Source organism: Colias croceus, chromosome 2 (assembly GCF_905220415.1).
Source record: "Colias croceus chromosome 2, ilColCroc2.1".
Classification (NCBI taxonomy): domain Eukaryota; kingdom Metazoa; phylum Arthropoda; class Insecta; order Lepidoptera; family Pieridae; genus Colias; species Colias croceus.
Window position 1 is genome coordinate 10,718,776 of NC_059538.1, and position 22,579 is coordinate 10,741,354.

The window sequence follows — 22,579 nt, forward strand, 5'->3', positions numbered from 1 at the left end:
AAAAAAAAACATACCGGCCGAATTGATAACCTCCTCCTTTTTTTGAAGTCGGTTAAAAAGGGATGGTTGCAATCGAAAATAATATAAAAATCGAAAAAATGTTGTGTGGTTTTATGAAACCACGGTAAAAGTGAAACTGTTCGAACGGTTCCGAACACTGCTTTGTGTAGCGCATGTCGCGTGCCGAGTAGGTATACCTACTCGGCAGCCGCGATACACGCGACATGCGCTACACAGACCAAAAAGTTTGAGACGATGTAATAAAAGTTTCACTTTAATATTACAAATTATACGAAAATCTGAATCCATTGATTTACTGAAAAGAGCCTCGTAATTCCTAAAAAATATGTTTTAGTTTCCACATTCAAGAGTTTTTGATAGTTGTTTTTTGTCATTTTCTTCTATTAGTTCAGGATACATCGCCCATTTTTGCAAGTGACTACTATCAAGCTAATTTTCCGTTTGTAGCTTTATTTTGATGAGACGCCCAATAATTTCGTGTACGAAAGTCTCGATTGTGGTAGCTAACAGAGATAACAAGGATAAAAATTTTTGATTTGATGGTTCTCAAATATTTATTACTAACTGAATTTTTTTTTGTTCAATACAATATTCTACAAATTGCGTAATAAATATTTGAGAACCATCAAATCAAAAATTTTTATCCTTGTTATCTCTGTTAGCTACCACAATCGAGAGTTTCGTACACGAAATTATTGGGCGTCTCATCAAAATAAAGCTACAAACGGAAAATCAGCTTGATAGTAGTCACTTGCAAAAATGGGCGATGTATCCTGAACTATATAGCCTTTGTTTTGAATAAAAAAATGTGTATGTATATATTTTTCTATTACTATTTACAATTTACAATGCTATTGTTATGTGTTGGAATAAATGGATTCTTTCTTTCAAAAAAATACCTTGTGGTCCGGATTGAGTCCAGAAGCAGCCATATATGTTGCACCGATTGTTTTAATCTTCTCAATACTTTTGAATCGCGGTTGCATTAGGAGTTTGTCAAAATCAACTGAAAAAACGAAAAAGAGTTCCTTACAATTAAAAACATTGCAGAAATATAAACTCTTGTGTTTTTGCAATATTTTTGATTATTAATAATTTACAATACAAGTAAGTGATAAATTTTTGGCAAATTTGGAAAAATTATACAAAAAAAAGTAAGATTGAACCATCACACTTTAACCAAACCATTACGGCGATATTTATTCTCTATTATATTATATTTATAACAATTAACCAAAACCAATTAACAAAGTGATATTTATAACAATGATACAGCCAAAAAAAATAAATATTTTTTTTTACAAAATGTGGGTAGACAAAAAATCTCACAAATGATCTCATTCAGCAGTCGCATGCACTCCTTAGCGCGTTCTTCCGAGTAGAACTCGTGGAAGTTCGGGATGCCCGCGAACATTACGCCTACTTCGTCCCGCCATTGAGAGTATAGCTCCTGAAATATAGAAAATATTATCATTATTATGACTGTATTTGCTCGTCGCATTGGGAGTATAGCTCCTGAAAAAATATAAATACTATCATTTTTATAACTGTTTTACGGTATTTACCAACTTGGCCAACTTCTTCTGACAGGATTCTATTATCATTCAAGGTTTTTTAATGTATTTAAACGATACAATAAAAAAATAGACACACAATATTTTCAAACAATGTCCGAAACAAAACTCTGCCTACGCGTCGCTCTGGCAGAGTTTCTCATTAACGTGGCGAACTCATAAGCGAATGTAAGTTACGTCAAAGTTTATAGTCTAACGTTGAATTACGGAATATGCACAAAAAACCACATTTTCTTCAAAACAATATAAAATAAGTAACAACGACTATCTGCCACATGAAACTCAAACTTACATCTGGACATCTATCCTTGCTCAAGAAATGGTTAACCACATGATCTGGCAGTATATGCTTCAGCAGATGTCTATTCATTCGTCGTGTTTCCGTCATCTCAGCGAGATCTCGTCTCGCCTGCAGCCTCCACAGGAAGTCAAGTCGTGACGTCACTTCCACCAGCCTCGCGTGGTACACCACTATGATGAGGAACATCACCATCAGGATCATCATTTGCGCGTAGAACGGGAGCTGCCTGGAATGAGTTATTATATTGGAGTTTGTGACACGAGCTGCTATTCCTTGGTCGAAAAAGAGCGTGTGTGCCAAGCAGACGTGCCAGAAGTGAAACTTCTTTGGCAAGATTCAAAGGTACCAAAATCATCGCCTTACGTAACGATATTGCCATGACGTAACCTTGAAATTTTACTCTCAGCAACGAGTTTCTCTTCAAAAATACGCTTTTATAATTGCGCATTTAATGTAGAAACTATTTGTAATCTAAGTCAATAAATTTTATTGGAATATTCCGAAATATGAGTCAGGAGCAGACCGCGCTACTAATGTACAGGAATTAATTTCTTGAGTCAATTATTTCTTGATTTCACTTTATAGCTAATTTATTGTTTTTCTCCAAAATAAGAGGATATTCCACCATATTCACAGGATATAAGAATATTTAATTAATCATAAAATATACTCACGTGTTAGTGTTAGTCGGGTCAAAATAATACACATTATAGTAGACGAACAGCAGAACAGAGTAGAGAGCCACATTGACGATCGCCAGGAAGGTCTTGATCAAGTAATATAGCTTCAGAATAGATGTTAGAGCCACAAGGCACAGGATCCAAGTGAAGACCACGTATTCTGGTCTATAACATTCTCCAGATTTCTCTTTGCCTTCTGTGGTGTTTGTGAATGTGAAGTTAGTGGGCTCAAAGTTTGGGAATGACGCTGGGCAGACGTAGAGTTTTGCTGTGCTGGAAGAAAGTTCACTGTTGGTGTGTGGTTGGAAGAATTGAATGATGAACAGAATTTGGCAATTTGGTCAGATTTACCAAAAAATTATCTGTTATTGTGATTTTGACTTTAAATAACTTTGACTGAATATTTTAAACTAGTTTCACATGCAAACTGATTAAATGAACCTTTCTATCATCAGCTATTCAACATTAAGTCTGTTAAAATTGATCAGATGGTATGGTTGATTTAAACAGTTTTTAAATCTGTTATTTTAATGACCATTACAATCATCGCTATCATCACCATCATCATCCGTTTAATCATCAATTTTTTCATCACTTTCACCACTACCAAGATCATCACAATAAAAATGCCCCATACCTGGATATAGACATAATAGTAACAAAGCAGCAGATATGCATGTTCCGTCTCGCTCTGTTCCCGCTGAGCGCAGCGGACGCACGAGCGAGACGGGACGTGCTCGTGAACTCCTCCGCCATTACTAGTGCGAAGGATAACGCGAGAGGTACTGACATGGCTAGCAGTACTGCTACTAGGAGAAGACAGCTGAAATAAAGATATTATAGGATTGAGTAGCTGGTCAAACAGCTTCATCTGCAAGGGCATGGGACTTTTACTATGGCAACAAGAGATGAACAAGCAAGTGGCCTGTCGTGGCTAGGAGTACTGCTACGAGGAGAAGGCAGCTAGAATTAAGATAATATGGAGTTCAGTAGCTGGTTAAGGTGCATCTGTACTCGATGGTGAAGGGAAATTTTCTATAGGAGCACCTCTACTAGTTAAAGGCAGGTAGAATGGTGTAGAAGGTCCTGTCTCTGGTAATATCTGTTTGTGTCCCGTTAGTAGCTTTTTATTCGATTCGATTTCGACTTAACTTTTACTTACTTATAATGCATGATGAACTGGACACACAAAATAAACAGCCACAGCACGAGGCAGCACATCACATTAGACTTGAAGGTCTTTTCATCAAGTTGGCAGAACAGAGTATCTAGGGACTTCTGTCGAAAGTGGAGTGACCAGGGATGCATGTGTTCCATACGCATCTTACGGTTACTGCTCACTTCTATGGAATGGTTTATGATGTCGTCCTCCTGGGAAAATATATTTGGTTGGTTTTTTTTTAAGTTATACTTCTTTTGGCACGATGGAGAAAAATGATGAGAGTGAATTTTTACGATGCGCGCGCACACCGACACCTAAATTTAAGACCATGAAGTTAGTTCTAGGTGGTATGAAAATTGATAACTATGTTCAAGTTGTATATTCTAGTATTTTTTTACATACGCCAAAGAAGTATAACTTCTAATGCATGTACATAAGTACACTCACTCTTTTTTTATTGGAGAATACCATAAACATAAACATGATTCAAGAATTAGGATGTGAATTGACAGTTAGGTCAAAGATCCATACTAATCGGACTGGAAAAATATTTTTATTTGTTTTTATCCATTAAATAAAGATATCATAAAAATAGACCTATTTCTAGAATTAGGATATGAATTCACAGTAGGTCAAAGATAAACTAATCGCGGACTTTTTTCTCCGTATCATGTTAATATTTAACTTCGATAGGATTATTTTGGAAGAATAGATCATAAAACGAAATAATTAATATAGATTACAGATTTTTTTTACATTCCTTGTTGTTGTTATATTATTGCCAAATTGAATTTAAGGGATGCTTCAACTATTGAATCGTGACCTATAAGTAACTTTAATCAAATAACAAACATAAGTTTACTTAAATCCAAATATAGATTCTATTTATAACGGAAAGCTATTACCCACATGTTAAATATAAAACAAATCACCTCGGTTGGACGACCTAAGTATCGCTGGCGCGATCGAGTAGAGGCGGACCTGCGCGTGCTATGAGCCAATAATAATTGGCAAGAGACCGCTCTAGACCGGGGAAGATGGAGAGTTCTCGTCTCGGAGGCCAAGACCCACTTTGGGGTTTCAGCGCCAGAGGAGTAAGTAAGTAAGTAAGTAAGTAGTACCTCAGACATGGAAGCCAGTTCGACGTCATTTCCTTGCTCCGCATCCTCCGACTGGCGACACGCGCGCCGCCGCAGCGCGCCCCCACCGCTGCTGAAGTACTGCAATGTTCATACATCACTATCACTACATTCTTAATATATATAAATCTCGTGTCACAATGTTTGTCCTCAATGGACTCCCAAACCACTTAACCGATTATAATAAAATTCGCACACCATGTGCAGTTCGATCCAACTTGAGAGATAGGATAGGTTTTATCCAGGAAATCCCTCGGGAACGGGAACTATGCGGGTTTTTCTTTGAAAACGCGGGCGAAGCCGCGGGCGAAAAGCTAGTAGTATAATACAAAGTCGCTTTCTCTGTCCCTATGTCCCTTTGTATGCTTAAATCTTTCAAACTATGCAACGGATTTTGATGCGGTTTTTTTTAAGAGATAGAGTGATGCAAGAGGAAGGTTTTAGTATATAATTTATTAGGTTATAGACAAAGCGGGCGAAGCTGCGGGCGGTAAGCTAGTAATATAATAATAAAACTTTTCAGTATAATTATAATAATTTTTTTATTGTTGTATTATTGTGTTATTTATTTATTTATTCTTCGCTTTGACTGCACACGGGTCGTGATTTGTTTTCCGTTTTTTTTTTTAATTTTATAATAAGACAAAATAACTAAGATAGGTAACTATATAAGTAATTAAAAAGATTAAAATTGTGAAAGATTTCATTTGTGTTAGATAACCCATTTATCGAGGATAGGCTATATTTAATCCGGCCAAGACAAAGACAGCAGGCCGCAGGGCAAACCTATTATTGTTATATATTTTTTTGGTTTTGTGCATTTGAACATACTTACATTTTGAAATGGCATTTCTGGAATCCAATCAGTGGTGGTCTCGTCATCGATACTGCCGCTTCTCCGTCTTAGCGCATTACCATTCGCTGCTTGTGGTGGGTTGGCCCTATACAATGTGACAAATTTACATTTATTATTAGTGGCAATACAAGAAAAAGACGTGTGGCACTCGGGGACTGCCGCGGTAAAGCTATTGCATGCTATGCCTTCAAGCCACACCTCCGCCCGTCGGAGTGGGGAGCGTGAGGTTTTTTCGTTACGGAATTTCTCGATTCGCTCCCCGCGCTCAATGCCCGCGATAGAAGCTATAGCTTAAAAAAAATGTTGTGTGGTTTTATGAAACCACGGTAAAAGTGAAACTTTTTTTCACACTATAATATACATTTAACTAAAAATTATCGCATTTGTACGATAATTATCGTACGTATCGTGCGTCACGCGACATGCGCTACACAGACCAAAAAGTTTAAGACGTTAATAAAAGTTTCACTTTAAAAATTTATCGAAAAATCAGAAGAAATGTGAGTTTGCAACAAAAACTCACACCACACTGCTCCTAAGCCGCGTGGGGCGCGGCCGCTCGCTGCTCCGCACGAGGTACGTGTCCACGTCGTGTTCCCGCAAGTACGCGGAACGAGAACGGCCTTCACCCGCTTCTACCTCAAACGCACCGTGTAGACAGGATAGTGTGGCCGCGGATATGTGGACGCGGCTGGAATGTTATTAACCTATAAATAAGTATGTCGTAGCGCCATCTATTCCATATTTAACGCTAGGACTGGAAACGCAAAAAAGAACTCACAACGCAGGGTAACAGTAAAAAATCAAGGACAGGAAATTCGTGTTTTGGCACTAAAAAAAAAAATATTGGAGTAAGTACAATGAAACAGAATGTAAATAGAAAATCTTTTTATTTTTAAATAAAAAATGCTTTGGATTTAGGAAACTTGAAGAAAAAAATATTAGGGTCGGATGCAATATGTTTTGTCACACCTACATCATCGATTTTTTATTCTTGTAGTGGTTTTTCGCCTGTCCACTAAAAGGTACTCACCCAGGTAACCCGCCACTCTCCATATGGTTAGCTAGCGTGACGTCATGCGACCACAGATCGAACTGCCACTTGAGCAGCCCGAGCACGCCGCACAGCACTGTGCCGCTGTGGATGCCGATGCGCATGTCTAGGTCTACCTGTGGGATTTACTTGGCAATTACTAAGAAATTTCAATAGATTGTCGTTCAAATATACGGTAATAATACTAAGGAAATCTTTAAGTCTTGCAGGAAGAGCTTAAAAAGTCTGACTCAAATAAAAAAATTTAGTAGTTGGAGCCAAAAGGATTCTAATTTTTCTATTTGATGGTAAATAAAAATTATGATGAAGCCAGACATGTTTTAGAATCAAAAAATCACATAACACAGTATGATATTTATGAATTTGCACTTGGCAATTCACTTAAATCTACTTGGGAAGCGGGAAGCCTATTCCGTGATGAAACTGATGATGACGATGGTGATGATGCATGTAACTGTTAATTAGTTATAACTATTACGTTAGTTATATCCGTTTTAATTAATTTATTCAATTATGTCAATACAGCAGATGATTTTACGTATTCTGTTAGCTACTAGCCGTAATATACCTGCGCGTTGTACCGCACATCACGTATAGCGCGTATCATGTGCAGGCCCATGTTGACGCAGCAGTACGCGTGGTCCGCCCGCGGCTCGGGCAGTCCGCTCACACAGAAGTAGCAGTCGCCCAGCAGTTTGATACGAAGACAGTGGTTCTCCTATACAATATTGTGACACTTTTTGAAGTGAAACTTCTTTAGGCTGAGCGATAAGACCACCTGTTGTGCTCTTTTATTTATTATTGTATTATATTGTATCCTTATTTGCACTTCTTTCTGTAGTGCACAATAAAGCTTTTTTGTTTGTTGTTTAGGCGCGTTGAGATTAAAATTTCAATGTCCAACCTTCACGTCATGGAGTAAGGCAACGATTTTGATATTGAATCTTGCTAAAGAAGTTTCACTTCTGACACATGTGCACATACGCTCTTTGTTGATTTATGGGATTGATGAGAAAGAATAGAAAAAAAATCGATCACGAGGTGGGATTTGAACCATCTTTCGCCTCGTCGAGGCGGGGCATGGGGTTGATGAAAAAAGTATATATCTATAACGGATTTTAAGGAAATATACACTAACTTCTTCTTTCAACTTTCAGAGTAATAAATTGGGGAATGTACTCGTTCAATTGTACAATCTGTCTCCCTTAAATCTAACTATACTAGGACTAGTAATTCAATTCAATTGACTATCGCAACCGGAACTCTATTAGAAGTCCTATTATCATCATTAATATCATAACTTCATTAATGTCTATCAAATTACTTACCGATGCCAACCTGTCGAACCTCGCGAATAATTCATTGAGCAATTTGACTAGTTCCTGTGCACTGCACTTACTTGATAGTTCTATAAGGAAATAAAGTGTTTAAATTATAATTATCATCATTAAGATGTTCATTTTTTTATATTATATACCCAAATCTCTCCAGATATTTTAGTAGTAAAGGAAACACAGACATAAAACACGAATATTATTATCTTAATATCTTCTTAATATTCTAATATATAAAGGCGAAAGTTTGTAAGTATGGATGTATGGATGTATGGATGTTTGTTACTCTTTCACGTAAAAACTACTGAACCGATTACAATGAAATTTAGCACACATATAGAGGGTTACTTGGATTAACACATAGGATATTTTTTATCCCGGAAATCCCACGGGAACGGGAACTATGCGGGTTTTCCTTTGCAAACGCGGGCGAAGCCGCGGGCGAAAATCTAGTTTATAATATAAGCATTAAAAGAATCAAACTCACCAGTAAAACCTTTTATATCAGCATACAATATGGACACATTTTCGTGCCTTTGAATGTATAAATTGTTGAACTGTTGTTCTTGAAACTCTCCCTTCACTTTCGAAACATGACTAGATATTTTTGTGGCTAAGAAGTCTGGTATCACTGCAAATATAAAAATAATTCATAGGAATTTTGAAAGCATTCAAAACGTTTGCTAACATTAATTTTAACATTTTGTTAAAATATTAAGAAATATTTATAAACTGTCTGCCTTCCCGGTATAACGGCACAAAATGCGTGATCGTATGTACAGAAGATCGATTCAGGAGTATTTTTCCACTAGTAAATATGTAAGTGAAGGATCTCCTAAATACACATCTCACCGGCACGGAATCTTGGCCACTTACAAATTTGCCGATAAAAAATGTTTGAAGTGCTTTTCACGATTTTTTTGTATACAGATATGTTTACATATTATTTCTTTAATTTTATGTCAAGAAATCATTAAGTTTGAGAATAATCTTTTACCACTTTTTAAGAGTTAGTCGAAATTTGTGATTTGTGCGGTTAAGCCGAAGTTACGAATTGTTCGTTTTAAACTTTTTTCGATATCGGTTATGCCGTTTTAAGATATTGTTATTGTTGTGCTGTAGTCAATGATCATAACAAACAATAAAAAATGCCGTTAGCATCTCAACAGCCTGCACAGGCCATCACAATATTAGACCAAAGACTGCCACAACATAAAGTACCTAATGTACAGTAAGTACGACGTTCAGCTATGCACTATGCATGGAAAAGATAGCAGGAGACTGGCAGCTACACGTGCAGACCAGGAAGTGGAAGCGTGAGGTGCACGTCAGCTCGAGAAGACCGGTTTATTGGTCAAGAGATACTCATAAATGGCTTTCTGAAAGTTTTTGAGATACGCCACCGGCTCCAAAACACCAGGACAATAAATTTGGGTGAGCAATCAGTGAGAAGACTAATGAAGGAAGTTAATTTGAATGTTTGCAGACCAGCACGCCGTACAGAACTCCTCAGACATCACAGAGAAGCACGTCTTCGTTTTGCGCGAGAACATGAAAACTGGACCCACAGCCAGTGCGCTCGTGTGGTGTTCACAGATGAGTGACGAGGCACTTTACGAGCTTCTGATAGCCAAGAGTCAGTATAGCGGAGACGATAAGAGAGGTTTTCATCCATCACCACAACTCAAACGGCGATTTTCCATGGAGGGTCAATAATGGTATAGGGAGGTATAAGTTTGGATGCTCGTGTGGTGTTATTTATCGTAAGTAATGACTTAAATTTGATCAGGTACGTCGAGGAAATTCTCCAAAAACATGTTCAGCCCTATAACAGGTTTATCAGTGAAGAAAGATTGCTACTAATACACTTTAACGCACGTCCGCATGTCGTACGAAGCGTATAAGAGTACCTTCAAGAGGTTATTATTGAAAAATTGGAGTGGCCAGCTCGTAGCTCGGATCTTAATCCAATAGAACACATCTGGAACATGCTTAAAAGAAACATAAAGTTCGATTCCAACCCACCACCAATGTAAGATGAGCTTAGAAATACAGCTAGGGCCGTTTGGTACACTATAGCTCAAGTGGACATCAAAAATGTATTCTAGAGTATGCCAGAAAGGATGTAAGCAGTGTTTCAGGCAAGAGAAGGAAACACCCAGTAATAAAAGATTGAATTTTTTTTATGGAAACGCTTTTTTCTAATTTTTGTGATTTTTTAAAGAAATCATTTAAAATTCACAGGAAAAGCGTAAATTCTTGTTTAATTCATATCTACGCTGTAGAACTTCTTAAAAACTTCCAATTATTACTAAAAGTTTGTAAACACATTACATTAACTAGTGTTGATTAAATTTTTATTGAATTTTGTAGTAGAAAAGAAATAGTGTAATTTTTCGCAGAAATTTGAAGTGGCCAAGATTCCGTGCCGGTGAGTGTATTTATAAGATACTCTGTAGACTATAATAGTTAGCATAAAAGCGAAAAAAACTATTGTAATATTAGAAAAGATATTATTATTTCGCCTGGAGCATGGATCAGTGCGTCTCGAAGAACGCCTGGCGCCGTCCCCAGACCGCGATGTACTTGGCGTATATGCCAGCCAAGTTTATCAAACTAGCGCGTAACTATCCCCAGCCACATGGCCTGTAATGTGTGTTATAATCATGCAATACCTAAACTTATACTCTGAAATAGTTTCTACTGTCTATAGCTCCCCCGCTTGGTCATTTGTCTCGTCACCATAGAACGATGGGTCTCCAGGAATGCATTACGCTGTCCCCAGTCCGCGAGTACTGTATATGCCAGCCAAGTTTATCAGTTATCACACTGGCGCGTAACTATTGGAAGCCAAATTGCCTGTAACGTGAGTTACAATTACGCAATACCTAAACTTACCACTCTGAAACAGTTTCCACTGTCTATCACTCTCTCGCTTGGTCCTCTGTCGAGTCACCATAGAGCGGTGTGTCTCGAGGAACGCCTTGCGTTGTCCCCAGTCCGCGAGATACTTGGCATACATGCCCGCGAAGTTTACTGCACTGTATAACAGCGCGTTAGCTATGAGCAGACGCATTGCGCAGGATTTTGCCTGTGGGGTAAAGAATAAATAAGTATAATGAAAGAATAGGATGGGAATGATTCCCTAAGTGATTTCAGCTGAGATAAGTAAGTGATTTTTTTTATGCACAGTTTTACAGCAAACAGAGTGAAGGTCACAGTTATGAAATATAAAACAATATTTTTTCAACTTACAACATCAGGGTTATTATCCATAATATCCTTGATATCTACAGCCGTGGCCAGTACGTGTGAAAGAGACGACAAGAGTCCAATCACTATGCACCAGCCCAGAGAGAGCGGGAGCATTGCATATGGTACAAAGATTATGAACAGCATGTACCATACTTGGTTCTCTGGCGCTTGGAAACCTATTCCTTGACCACTAAGACCTGTGAAATAAACGATTAGTTTTACGTTTAATCGGCTAGACATTGGTCTATTTGATACGCATAATAATAGAGGGAGCTCTTTAAATTAAATTATAATAATATTACGAAATAATATAATAATTTGTGGAAAAATATTTAACCTTACACAATAATCTAGGATTTATACGGCTTAATTACTTTATAGCCAAGATAAATTTTATCGGTCTGAATGGGATAATCCCTCTCTTTTGCTCATATTTTTATGTACGAAAGAATGTGACAAAACACACTGATTGTTACGATAGAAGTAGGGTAAATTGATTGATAAATCTTCTACAAAAGACTGATAAGAACTGAGAAGTTAAAATTTTTAATAATGATGTTGAGATATAAGCAATTAAAAAATTACCGAACAACTTGATAATCTAGATAAAAGAAACTACGCTCCAATTAAAAATAAAAACACAGTCATTATTACATAATATATCTAGTACCACCTGATATATTCTAATTATACTATAGTCATACCCCGACGAAATTTAATACAATTTCAAATAATTTAGATCACTATTCCATGTCTTCATGTCTATCAATGTGATTAGCAAATACCCAGTTAAACAATAATACTATATGTATACACATTATAATTTGTAACTTACTACAATTCACTTCAACTAGCCAGAAACCAGCCTAACATACACTTACCTTGAGCAATGAGTAGTAGCAGCCGCGGCCCAGTGCAAGTAGTTGTTGGCGAAGCACCGCCAAGTGCCAAGCAAGCAAAGTGACACGTTGAGCAAAGTGGTTACCTTGAGCAATGAGTAGTATCCACGTAGCAGCCGCGGCCCTGTGCAAGTAGTTGTTGGCGAAGCACCGCCAAGTGCCCAGCAAGCAAAGTGACACGTTGAGCGAAACGCTTACCTTGAGCAATGAGTAGTATCCACGTAGCAGCCGCGGCCCAGTGCAAGAAGTTGTTGGCGAAGCACCGCCAAGTGCCCAGCAAGCAAAGTGACACGTTGAGCGAAACGATTACCTTGAGCAATGAGTAGTATCCACGTAGCAGCCGCGGCCCAGTGCAAGAAGTTGTTGGCGAAGCACCGCCAAGTGCCCAGCAAGCAAAGTGACACGTTGAGCGAAACGATTACCTTGAGCAATGAGTAGTATCCACGTAGCAGCCGCGGCCCAGTGCAAGTAGTTGTTGGCGAAACACCGCCAAGTGCCCAGCAAGCAAAGTGACACGTTGAGAAGCGAAAACGCCGTCGTCCATGCTATTTTGTATGCGTCTATTGCTTCTGCTATAATAAAAGATGTTTTTTGTGTGATATTTTTGTGTGAAACTAAATTTAACGCGCGCATTTGTATATTTAGAAATTAAAAACTTTGTAACCGATTGTAAATACGATCTATTCATTATAATATTGACGAATATTTGATAGTAAGAGTGCCTTCGAAATGTATTAATAAGTCTATAATTTCGAAATGAAACTATATAGTCTTGTTCTGATTTTGCTAAATCAATTTTTCCCACATTTTATAAGGAAGTTGGAGCAGCAGTAAGACTGATGAAATGGTACTTTTTACTAGAATTATAAATACCATTATTTTTATACGGTTTGAGAAAATTAGATAGATAGATAGATAGATAATACTTTATTTAATTAGTGTGTTATTTAATTAGTGTTTTGAAAGGACTGGACGAAAACCGACGATACGTACCTGTACCTGAGATGCCGGTTACCTCCCTGAGCGAGATTTTACTCAACTTTCCTTCTATCTCACGAATTATTTATTTTACCTTATTTTATGCTATGTAGCAATTCATAATTATTATGTACTAGCTTCTGCCCGCGACTCCGTCCGCGCGGAAAAATTAAGAAAAATTAAGATTTATTTTTTTCTACCTATTTTTCCGGGTTAAAAAGTATCCTATTTTATGCCCAGGATAATAAGGATAATTATATAATTACCAAGAATTATACCAAGAAAGAATTATACCAAGATTCATCGAAATCGAACCGTTAGTTTTTACGTGATGCCTTCACATACAGACAGACAGACAGACAGACATACAAAAATTTTTTTTATCACATATTTGGGTTTGGTATCGATCCAATAACACCCCCTGCTATTTATTTTTCAATATTTTCAATGTACAGAATTGACTCTTCTACAGATTTATTATATGTACCTATAGATGTCAATATTCATTGATATAAACTACTTAGACCTTAACCCGTAATATTCTATTTCAATTACATAGCCTTGATCATCATTAAGGATGCGATTATCAAAGCCGCGTAAATGTAAACTATTTGGCGCACAATAGACAATCATATTACTATTTACCGCTAAACTTAGTTATATCACAGATTACTAAATAGTTAGTAGTTATATTCTGATGTAACTAGTGACGTAGTAACTAAGGACATTGTCTAGATGAGTTTTATCGCTGATTTAAATTTAATCTGTTTGATTTTAAGGAACTAAAAAGAAGTCGACTCTGGCGTGAGAAATTATAGAAACTGAATTTAATTATAGATAATATTAGTTAGCCTTTTTTAAATAATACCAGAAGCCAAGGGCCGAGGAATGCAATTAATAATTATTTATTATTTATCCATGTTACCGGAAATGTATGAAATCAAGGAATTGTATACAAATCCTAGGAAATGTGTACAATTCCGATACCATTTAGGAAATGTATAAAATATTGTTTAATAAACTATTTAATGCATAGATATCCTAGGAAATGTATAATCTTCCTAGGAATTGTATACAATTCCAATATCGTATTAGGTCTTAGGAAATGTATAAAATAAATGATTTCTGTAATAAAACACTGCATTGGGTAACAGTCTTACCGTAAAATAATAATAATATGTATGTTCATATTATCTTACTAATTAACATTTCTTAAATCAACTTATATTCAATCAAATCAAATTTTCATTTGGTTAGTAATCAGTCCCCTCGTCCCGCTATCCCCTTGTACACGTCCCAGTCGGATTGTATAATCCGCCGTATTACAAACGGCCGGCATTTTGTAATATGCCGAAATTCGTCTTTTTCCAAAATTCTACAAAAAGAGGTCGTGAGCCGACGGAGCCCCACTTCGTGGGGCTCCTATTCATATCTAGTTTTAAAAAACACGAACCTAACCTAACCCACCCCCTTATCCAAACCAAAAATTCTGATTACGAATTTTCGGCCCTCCCCCCATCGACCCGCATACCTTCCAATATCTTAGATGTTTAACGTTTCCGGTTGCTATTTAGGAAATGTATAGATTTCCTAGGCAATGTGTATAAAATAATTTATTTCACACATTTCCGTGCGATTTTAGGAATTACATACAATTCCTAGGAATTGTATACAATGACGGATTACATAGGTACATTTCCGTTAACATCCATACTACCTAATTACAACCACGTTTTATGAATGCCAAAAGTCTGCAGATATGCGTTGTCTTTTACTAATTCAATTATTCAGCTTTTAAAAATGAATCCCTAAAAAGCTCAACCAGAGTATAATAAATTTTGTCTGTAGTTTTATATGAGAAAAAACCAACGCACATCTATACTAATTACTAATAGTAATAATATTATAAAGCTGAAGAGTTTGTTTGTTTGTTTGAACGCGCTAATCTCAGGAACTCGAACTACTGGTCCGATTTGAAAAATTCTTTCGGTTTTAGATAGACCATTTATCGAGGAAGGCTATAGGCTATATAAACAGTATTACAAAATAATATTGTAATACTGTGCTATATATCATCACTCTAAGACCAACAGGAGCGGAGCAATGCGGGTGAAACCGCGTAGCACAGCTAGTATATTACAAAATATTACAGATTTAAACAACAATATAATATTATGCCTCAAAGAAAAAATGAAAATAAGTGATTAAATAGAAACAGACGTTTTTACGCGAATAAGTCGTAGCGTTGAAATATTATACTATCTTTCATAAATTGTTTTCGATCGAACTTCTAAGAAATTGGCTTGATAGAAAGCTTGAGACAAACATGTTTAAGTACCTATACCATAATCATCATCATCATCAGCCCATATACGTTCCCACTGCTGGGACACGGGCCTCCTATGAGGGTACAGGCCATAATCCACCACGCTGGCCAAGTGCGGGTTGGCGGATGACACATGTCGTCGAACTTTTTAATTCTTCGACATGTCGGTTTCCTCACGATGTTTTCCTTCACCGTTCGAGCAGTGGTGATGTTACAACATGCGCAGATAAATTGAAAAATCAATTTATTTCCTGCGCGCTCGCCTGGTCTCGAACCACGGACTTATCGATTCGAAGTCCGAGGTCTCACCACTGAGCCACCACTGCTCTATACCAGATACCATAATATTAGGTCAGAATTATTTTCGGAAGAAAATTGACTGATAAGGTACTAACTATAAATAAAAATACTTAAATGACTAGGTACTTACAGTTATTTCTACTTGTTAGCGTGTATATGAGAGCTAAACATATCTGAAAAGAAGAGAAAAATACATTTCAAGTACCTACAACTAAAAAACGTATTTTGTTTTGTGTTTGTTAATAATTCTGATGAAGAATAAATATTCATACTGATATAATTAACATTTACATACAAATAACAGTAACTTTTATGAAAGTTAAATTACATACTTTTTCGATACTTTTCTTTTTTGATAAATATTTATTTATTTATTAGAAACTTTATACTTTTACATATATACATGAATGATAAAAATTATAATATACCTTAAGAGCTAAATCGACCACATTGACCATAATGAGTGACCTCTGCCGCTGCCGCCGTGAATACCTTTGATAAGATAATTCTACTGTTTCGTCCTGAAAATAAATCAAGTACTATATTATTTTTTTTTTTATACAATGAAATTATTAATTAAAAATGTGATTTTTAAAGAAAGTGTAAGTCGATACTAATTGTATCGAAATAAATAGTTATTTTATTGAATGGTTCTAAATTCTGAACTAAAAGAAAATTGTTATTAACAAGTTGATGATATTTCCAGACACTTTATAATAAAACTGCAATCATATTATGAACTTAAAAAATACAACTTTTACACAAAGAACAATACTTTATTAAGTAAATAAAACTTACTTTAAAACTATTTGTTATGGAAGGCCAATATATTCCCTTGTAGTAGAGACCAGATCGCAGCATGCATTCCGTGGCCACTGGGATGAAAAACTTTAATGTTACTTTGAAAGTAGTTTAGGAAAGTATTAAAGACATTAATATTAAAGATATTATAAATTAAGACACATCATAAAAAATACATACGTATTTCTCGTCATATTGTACAAAAAAAATTTGTCCCCATACAAAAACAATAAATAAGTATTATTCAAAAAATATCTCTAGAATCTAGTACATACCTACTTATACAATTAATTATAAGTATACATATCTAATGATGATTAATTAAACGAAAAGGAAACAATTATATTATTAACAATTGAAATATAAATTATTATTATTATTAAAAATATATATTAATATTTTATTTACCTGGTTCGCCTTCTGTTCTGAAGGGGTCTATACTATTTCGCGCACTGTTGGAAGATCCATCGTCATCACTTACACGTAACTGTTTACAGAAATATTTAAAATCACATCAAAATAAGTACAGTTTACTTGACTTACTTACTAAAATTCACTTCAACTTTATAAAAAAATAAACTTTAAATCCTTTTAGTAATTAGGTAATTTCATGAAACATTAAAAAATAAAAAAATATCATGCAATAATTACCTACCTACATTTATAAAAAAATCACAATTATAATTAACATCTCTAGCCTAAGAAATGTAAAATGGTTTTTTTTTTTTTTTTTTTTAATGTAAAATGGTTACTGATTACAGAACAATTTTTTTTTTTCATTTCCCGCCATTTCTCTCACTTTTTTTTAATTTTCATAGACGTTTGTTTCTACAGTCATAGACAATGTGTTTTGTTTAAACCTTAAAAAAAGGTTTATTGATACAATTAAGTTGTAAAAGTATAAATATTTAGATTATTGTGTTATATTACGAAATTAATAATTTTGAGGTTATTATTTTAATCTTTTCAAACTCAAACTCAAACTCAAACTCAAACATTTATTTATTCAATTAGACTACTATTTAGTAGCACTTTCGAATCGTCATTACATAAGTATTTTTAACATTTACCACCGATTCGGAAAGCAGTATCTATGGAGAAGAATCGGCAAGAAACTCCATAGTTGCTCTTTTAAAATCGTGTCAATATTACATAATATGTAACTTATATCTAACTTATACATAATATATCATAATATGCCAAAGAACTGTCCTGTGGTTTTTACGCGACAACCCTCCATGGGTCTTTATCGTCCATATATTCCTGTATACTGTAGTACGCTCTCTGAACTAGTACATTTTTTATATAAGTTTTAAATTTAGAATTACTAAACTCTTTAATATTGAGAGGAATTCTATTGTATAAGCGTATACCTTGACCCATAAATGAATTTTTAACTTTAGCTAATCGGAAAAATGGCATTTCAATTCTATTCCTGTTCCTTGTGCCATAATCGTGTCTATCTCCTACTCTTGTGTGTAAGTCGGCGTTTTTGTGAACATGCAAAATATTATTAAATATATACTGTGATGGTACAGTAAGGATACCAGTATTCTTAAAATGATCTCTTAGTGAGTCCCGAGCACGTAAATTATATATAGAGCGAATGGCTCTTTTCTGTAAGATAAATATAGTTTCTATATCTGCAGCCTTGCCCCACAGTAGAATTCCATAGGACATAATGCTATGAAAGTAGCTGAAATAAACCAATCTAGCCGTATCTTCATCGGTGAGATGCCTTATTTTTCGGACTGCATATGCAGCTGAACTGAGCTTACCTGCAGCGGTGTTGACATGGGCTCCCCACTGTAGTTTCTCATCCAATGTTAACCCTAGAAATACAGTAGACTCAGTAGGATGCAATACCTCCCCGTTCAAGGTAATATCTCTGTTCAACTTTTTTACATTAGGAAGTAAAAATTCAACACAAGTGGTTTTTTTGGCATTTAATAATAAATTATTGGCAGTAAACCATTCAGATATGTGTAAAAGAGCACTGTTCACTTCGTCAACATTTGGGTCATGCCTATCCACATTAAAAATTAATGAGGTATCATCTGCAAACAGAACTATTTCACACCTATCCTGCAAATAATAGGGAAGATCATTGATATATACCAAGAACAAGAAGGGACCTAAAATGGACCCCTGTGGAACACCAATGTTAATTGACGCACCGCTAGAACGTTCTCCATTAACAACTACAGTCTGTATCCTATCATGCAGGTATGACGCTATGAGGTTCTGGGCTTTTCCTGTAATTCCATAGTGATTAAGTTTACGTAACAAAGTACAATGTTCAACGCAGTCAAATGCCTTGGAGAGGTCACAAAATATCCCCAGAGCATTTTTTGAGTTTTCCCATGCTTTATAAATATGTGTTAGAAGTGCAACTCCAGCATCTGTGGTTGAGCGCCCCTTTGTGAAACCAAACTGTTTGGTGTGCAGTAAATTATTAGATGCAAAATGACTACTCAATTGGTTTAATATCAACCTCTCGAATACCTTACTTAATGTTGGTAAAATAGAGATAGGTCTATAATTGTTACAGTCTTCTTGATCGCCCTTCTTAAATAGAGGTATAACTTTACTAAGCTTTAGTAAATTAGGAAATGTACCATAGTCACAACACTTATTAAATATGAAAGCTAAATTTTTCGCAATATTTTCTATTATATTATTAACTAAATTTACGGACATTCCCCAAAGATCACAAGTATTTTTTAGATTAAGCGTCTTAAAGGCAGTAACAATATCACTAGCAGTTACGTGTCGTAATTCAAATAATGTACTGCACCCCGCAACATGGTCCCTCAAAAAGGTTTCTGCAAGTGCTGAAGACGAATTTAAACAATTAGTAATAGTAGCAGGGACACTACTGAAGAATTCTTCAAAAGCAAGCGCAACATCAGCACTTTTGTCAATAACCCTGTCATTATATACAAGTTTTATGGTATTACTTGATTTGCTTTTACCCATTTCACCATTAATAATAGACCAGACTGTTTTAACTTTATTATCAGAGTCGCGTATTTTTTCTTTGATATACAAACGCTTTGCAGTAAAACAAACTTTTTTAAAAATTTTTGAGTAATTTCTAACATAACTAAGAAAAGATGGGTCTTTATTATATTGCTTCATACCATATAACTCATAAAGAACGATCCTACACCTATGTATGCTAGGTGTCGCCCATTTACTAAATGGTAAATCCTTGGTAATATTTAAAGATTTAACTTTAAATATTTTTTCAAATTCATTATGAACTAAATTGAAAAGATTTTTAAACATTTCACAAGGATTATTATTACAGGATTGATCATTCAGTACGGGCAGGTTTTTATTAATATTATCTCTAAATTTATTAATGCCTTTTTTACTTATAGGCCTAACATTAATCCTTTTAAATGTAGGTATGCAATCCCATTCAAAAACTACTTTCTGGCCACAGTGATCCGAAGTCAATGTATTGAGAATATTTTTCTCTAAACAGATGCAGTCACAGTATATATTATCAATACAGGTTGCAGAAGTAGGTGTAATTCGTGTGGGTTCGTTAAAAAGTTTATATAGATTAAATGACTGAAATAAATTAACAATTCGTGTAGCCGTTTGTGTTTGTAAAAGTAAATCAATATTAAAATCACCACATACTATAACTTTTTTTTTACTCCTGCTTAGACGCTTTAATATTTCTTCCATGACTTTCTCAAACATATTATAGTCACTGGAAGGGGGTCTATAAACGCAAACAATAATATATCGCTCCAGCTCCACACAGGACAGTTCAATGGTCCGTTCTACAGAAAGACCAACAATGTCAGTTCGTTCTTTACATTTTACACTATCATGTACAAAAATAACAGAACCTCCGTGAATAGCCTGCGTCCTAAAGTATATACTTTTTAATTTGTAATTTTCAATATTTACTAACGACTGACATTGTTTAAGCCAATGTTCTGTTACACAAAATATTTTAATATTGTTATCATTCAGAAACAATTCTATTTCTAACAATTTGCTAGCCAAGCCTTGAATATTTTGATGCACAATGGAAAAAGACTGCTTAGCTGTTGTCTTATATACTAGTTTAAATCTAGCTTAGGGCTAGATTGTCTGTCAACACTTAACCTAGGTTGATGTATAATATAATTACTACTACATAAAATTATAGTAGATTGATGGTCTGATACCGAACATGTACCAGACTGGAATTTTAAATAATAATTCAAAGGAAAATTCCCTGTGAACGACATCAAGAAACTTTTACAGGTAACATTACACACCTAAGTCACACACATACTAAATTTTGTACCGAAAATTATTAAAATTAACTATAACTTTTAACTAATATATTATGTCTCACTACTCACTACTCACTACCAATCCCAATTTGCACAATGAAGTTAGGTCGCTTAAATTCACTTATTACTTTCAAAGTACACGAATAGCTAACTACTTCTGAAATTACGATTTCGAGATTTGATTACAAAATAACTTAAGTGTAGTTAGGAATATAATTGAAGCAATTTTCTCCAAAGGTAAGACTAATAATGATTTGAAATAATATTATTTTAATAAATTTAAAACAGTTGTTGCAAGGTTTCTACTATGGCATTTTTAAACTAAATTAATTTAATTTAATTAATTTAAATTATTTAATTTATTTTATTTAATTAATTTAAGTTTTTTTTAACCCAAAAATTTTAAGACTAAAAGTCGAGTAGGTACCTTATCGAAATTCGTAGGTATATATCATAAACGAATTTTAAAATATTTATTTAATGGATATTTATAGAAATCATACTTATTAATTAAAATTACGCTTGTATTTATTTAACAATCAAATTTCAAATAAAATTACTACTATAATAGACCTATTTTTATTTTTTCCACTGAAATCAATTAATTGTCCTCTAACCTTTTCGATATCTTACTTACCTACAATTTCATAATAAATAAATAAATAAAGCAAAACACACGTAGCCCGTAAACATTTGCAATTAATCTGCTTCGTTTGTTACCCTCCTTAATTAGATAGGGATTTAGATAAGCGTAGAAACGCGGGGAAACTCTTTAATACTCAATCTGATAGCAGAAGAACGCGAGTATTTCTACATCTTTTTAAACCAATTTACGATATTATATACAATTCCAAAGCTAAAAAATTAAATATATATCAAACTAGATGAAAGTTTTTGGTAGACCTTATCCATATTGACGGCAAACAGTTTTCAACTGTGTGCATCTCGGGCGGTTATAGCGGCTTAACGTTCGCGAGAAAATCTTAGTGTAGCCTACGCCTAAGACGGCAAAGAATGTCTAGAAACTGTTTATGTGAATTATGATATGTTATATATAAATTAATGAACGTGCTACCGCTCCCGTCGCTACAGAGAGGCCACTTAAAATCATTGATACAACTCTGTTGCAACTTGCAGCGCATATAAAGTGGCTGCCTCGTGTGGCTTCATTATCATTTCTTTAAGTGTAGATAATATTTTATATCGTCTTTAGATGCTCATGTTTTTATTTATGTCAGTTTTCTTTCTTCTTCAAAATTCAAATTCAAATTTCATTCTTTTATTTGAGTGTATTCTTTCTTACCTGGTCTTCAGGCACGGAGCAACTAGCCCCGTCCCCCGGCTGCCGCTCACTCATCGGGTGGAGTGTGTCCTCCCCCTCCCCGTCCCCCTCGCGCGCCTCCTCGCAGCAGTTACCCTGGAAACGTCGTCTATGGTCAATGTTGATAAGGATAGACTTATTATGGTGTTAGGGCATTGGAATAATTGAACCGTAATTTGCTAGTTCTACTAACAAGAGTACGCTATTTAGACACACAAAAAGTATTAAGGACAGAGAATAATACCTACTAATATTCATAAACGAAACAGATTGA

At 35.1% G+C, this 22,579-nt stretch overlaps 1 protein-coding gene across 2 annotated transcripts in view; it reads right to left on the bottom strand.

Moving 5' to 3' along the window:
- LOC123703263 (adenylyl cyclase 78C-like) overlaps positions 1–22,305 on the bottom strand; it is a 30,000-nt gene extending 7,695 nt beyond the window's left edge. Inside the window, exons 1-21 of one of the 2 annotated variants that reach the window (XM_045651219.1) lie at positions 22,288–22,305; positions 17,089–17,167; positions 16,678–16,754; positions 16,308–16,400; positions 16,010–16,052; positions 12,698–12,847; positions 11,377–11,573; positions 11,020–11,212; positions 8,609–8,752; positions 8,116–8,195; positions 7,356–7,505; positions 6,767–6,903; positions 6,257–6,424; positions 5,713–5,818; positions 4,860–4,958; positions 3,739–3,947; positions 3,214–3,399; positions 2,571–2,849; positions 1,888–2,122; positions 1,351–1,471; positions 921–1,027 (exon numbers count right to left, since the gene is read on the bottom strand). In XM_045651219.1, the coding sequence (XP_045507175.1) occupies positions 921–1,027; positions 1,351–1,471; positions 1,888–2,122; positions 2,571–2,849; positions 3,214–3,399; positions 3,739–3,947; positions 4,860–4,958; positions 5,713–5,818; positions 6,257–6,424; positions 6,767–6,903; positions 7,356–7,505; positions 8,116–8,195; positions 8,609–8,752; positions 11,020–11,212; positions 11,377–11,573; positions 12,698–12,847; positions 16,010–16,052; positions 16,308–16,400; positions 16,678–16,740 (2,760 nt within the window). In that variant the 5' untranslated portion in view covers positions 16,741–16,754; positions 17,089–17,167; positions 22,288–22,305. Of the gene's footprint in view, positions 1–920; positions 1,028–1,350; positions 1,472–1,887; positions 2,123–2,570; positions 2,850–3,213; positions 3,400–3,738; positions 3,948–4,859; positions 4,959–5,712; positions 5,819–6,256; positions 6,425–6,766; positions 6,904–7,355; positions 7,506–8,115; positions 8,196–8,608; positions 8,753–11,019; positions 11,213–11,376; positions 11,574–12,697; positions 12,848–16,009; positions 16,053–16,307; positions 16,401–16,677; positions 16,755–17,088; positions 17,168–22,287 lie in introns of those variants that run through there. The other variant, XM_045651211.1, reaches the window with a different exon arrangement.
- Between the last annotated feature and the right edge of the window lie 274 nt (positions 22,306–22,579).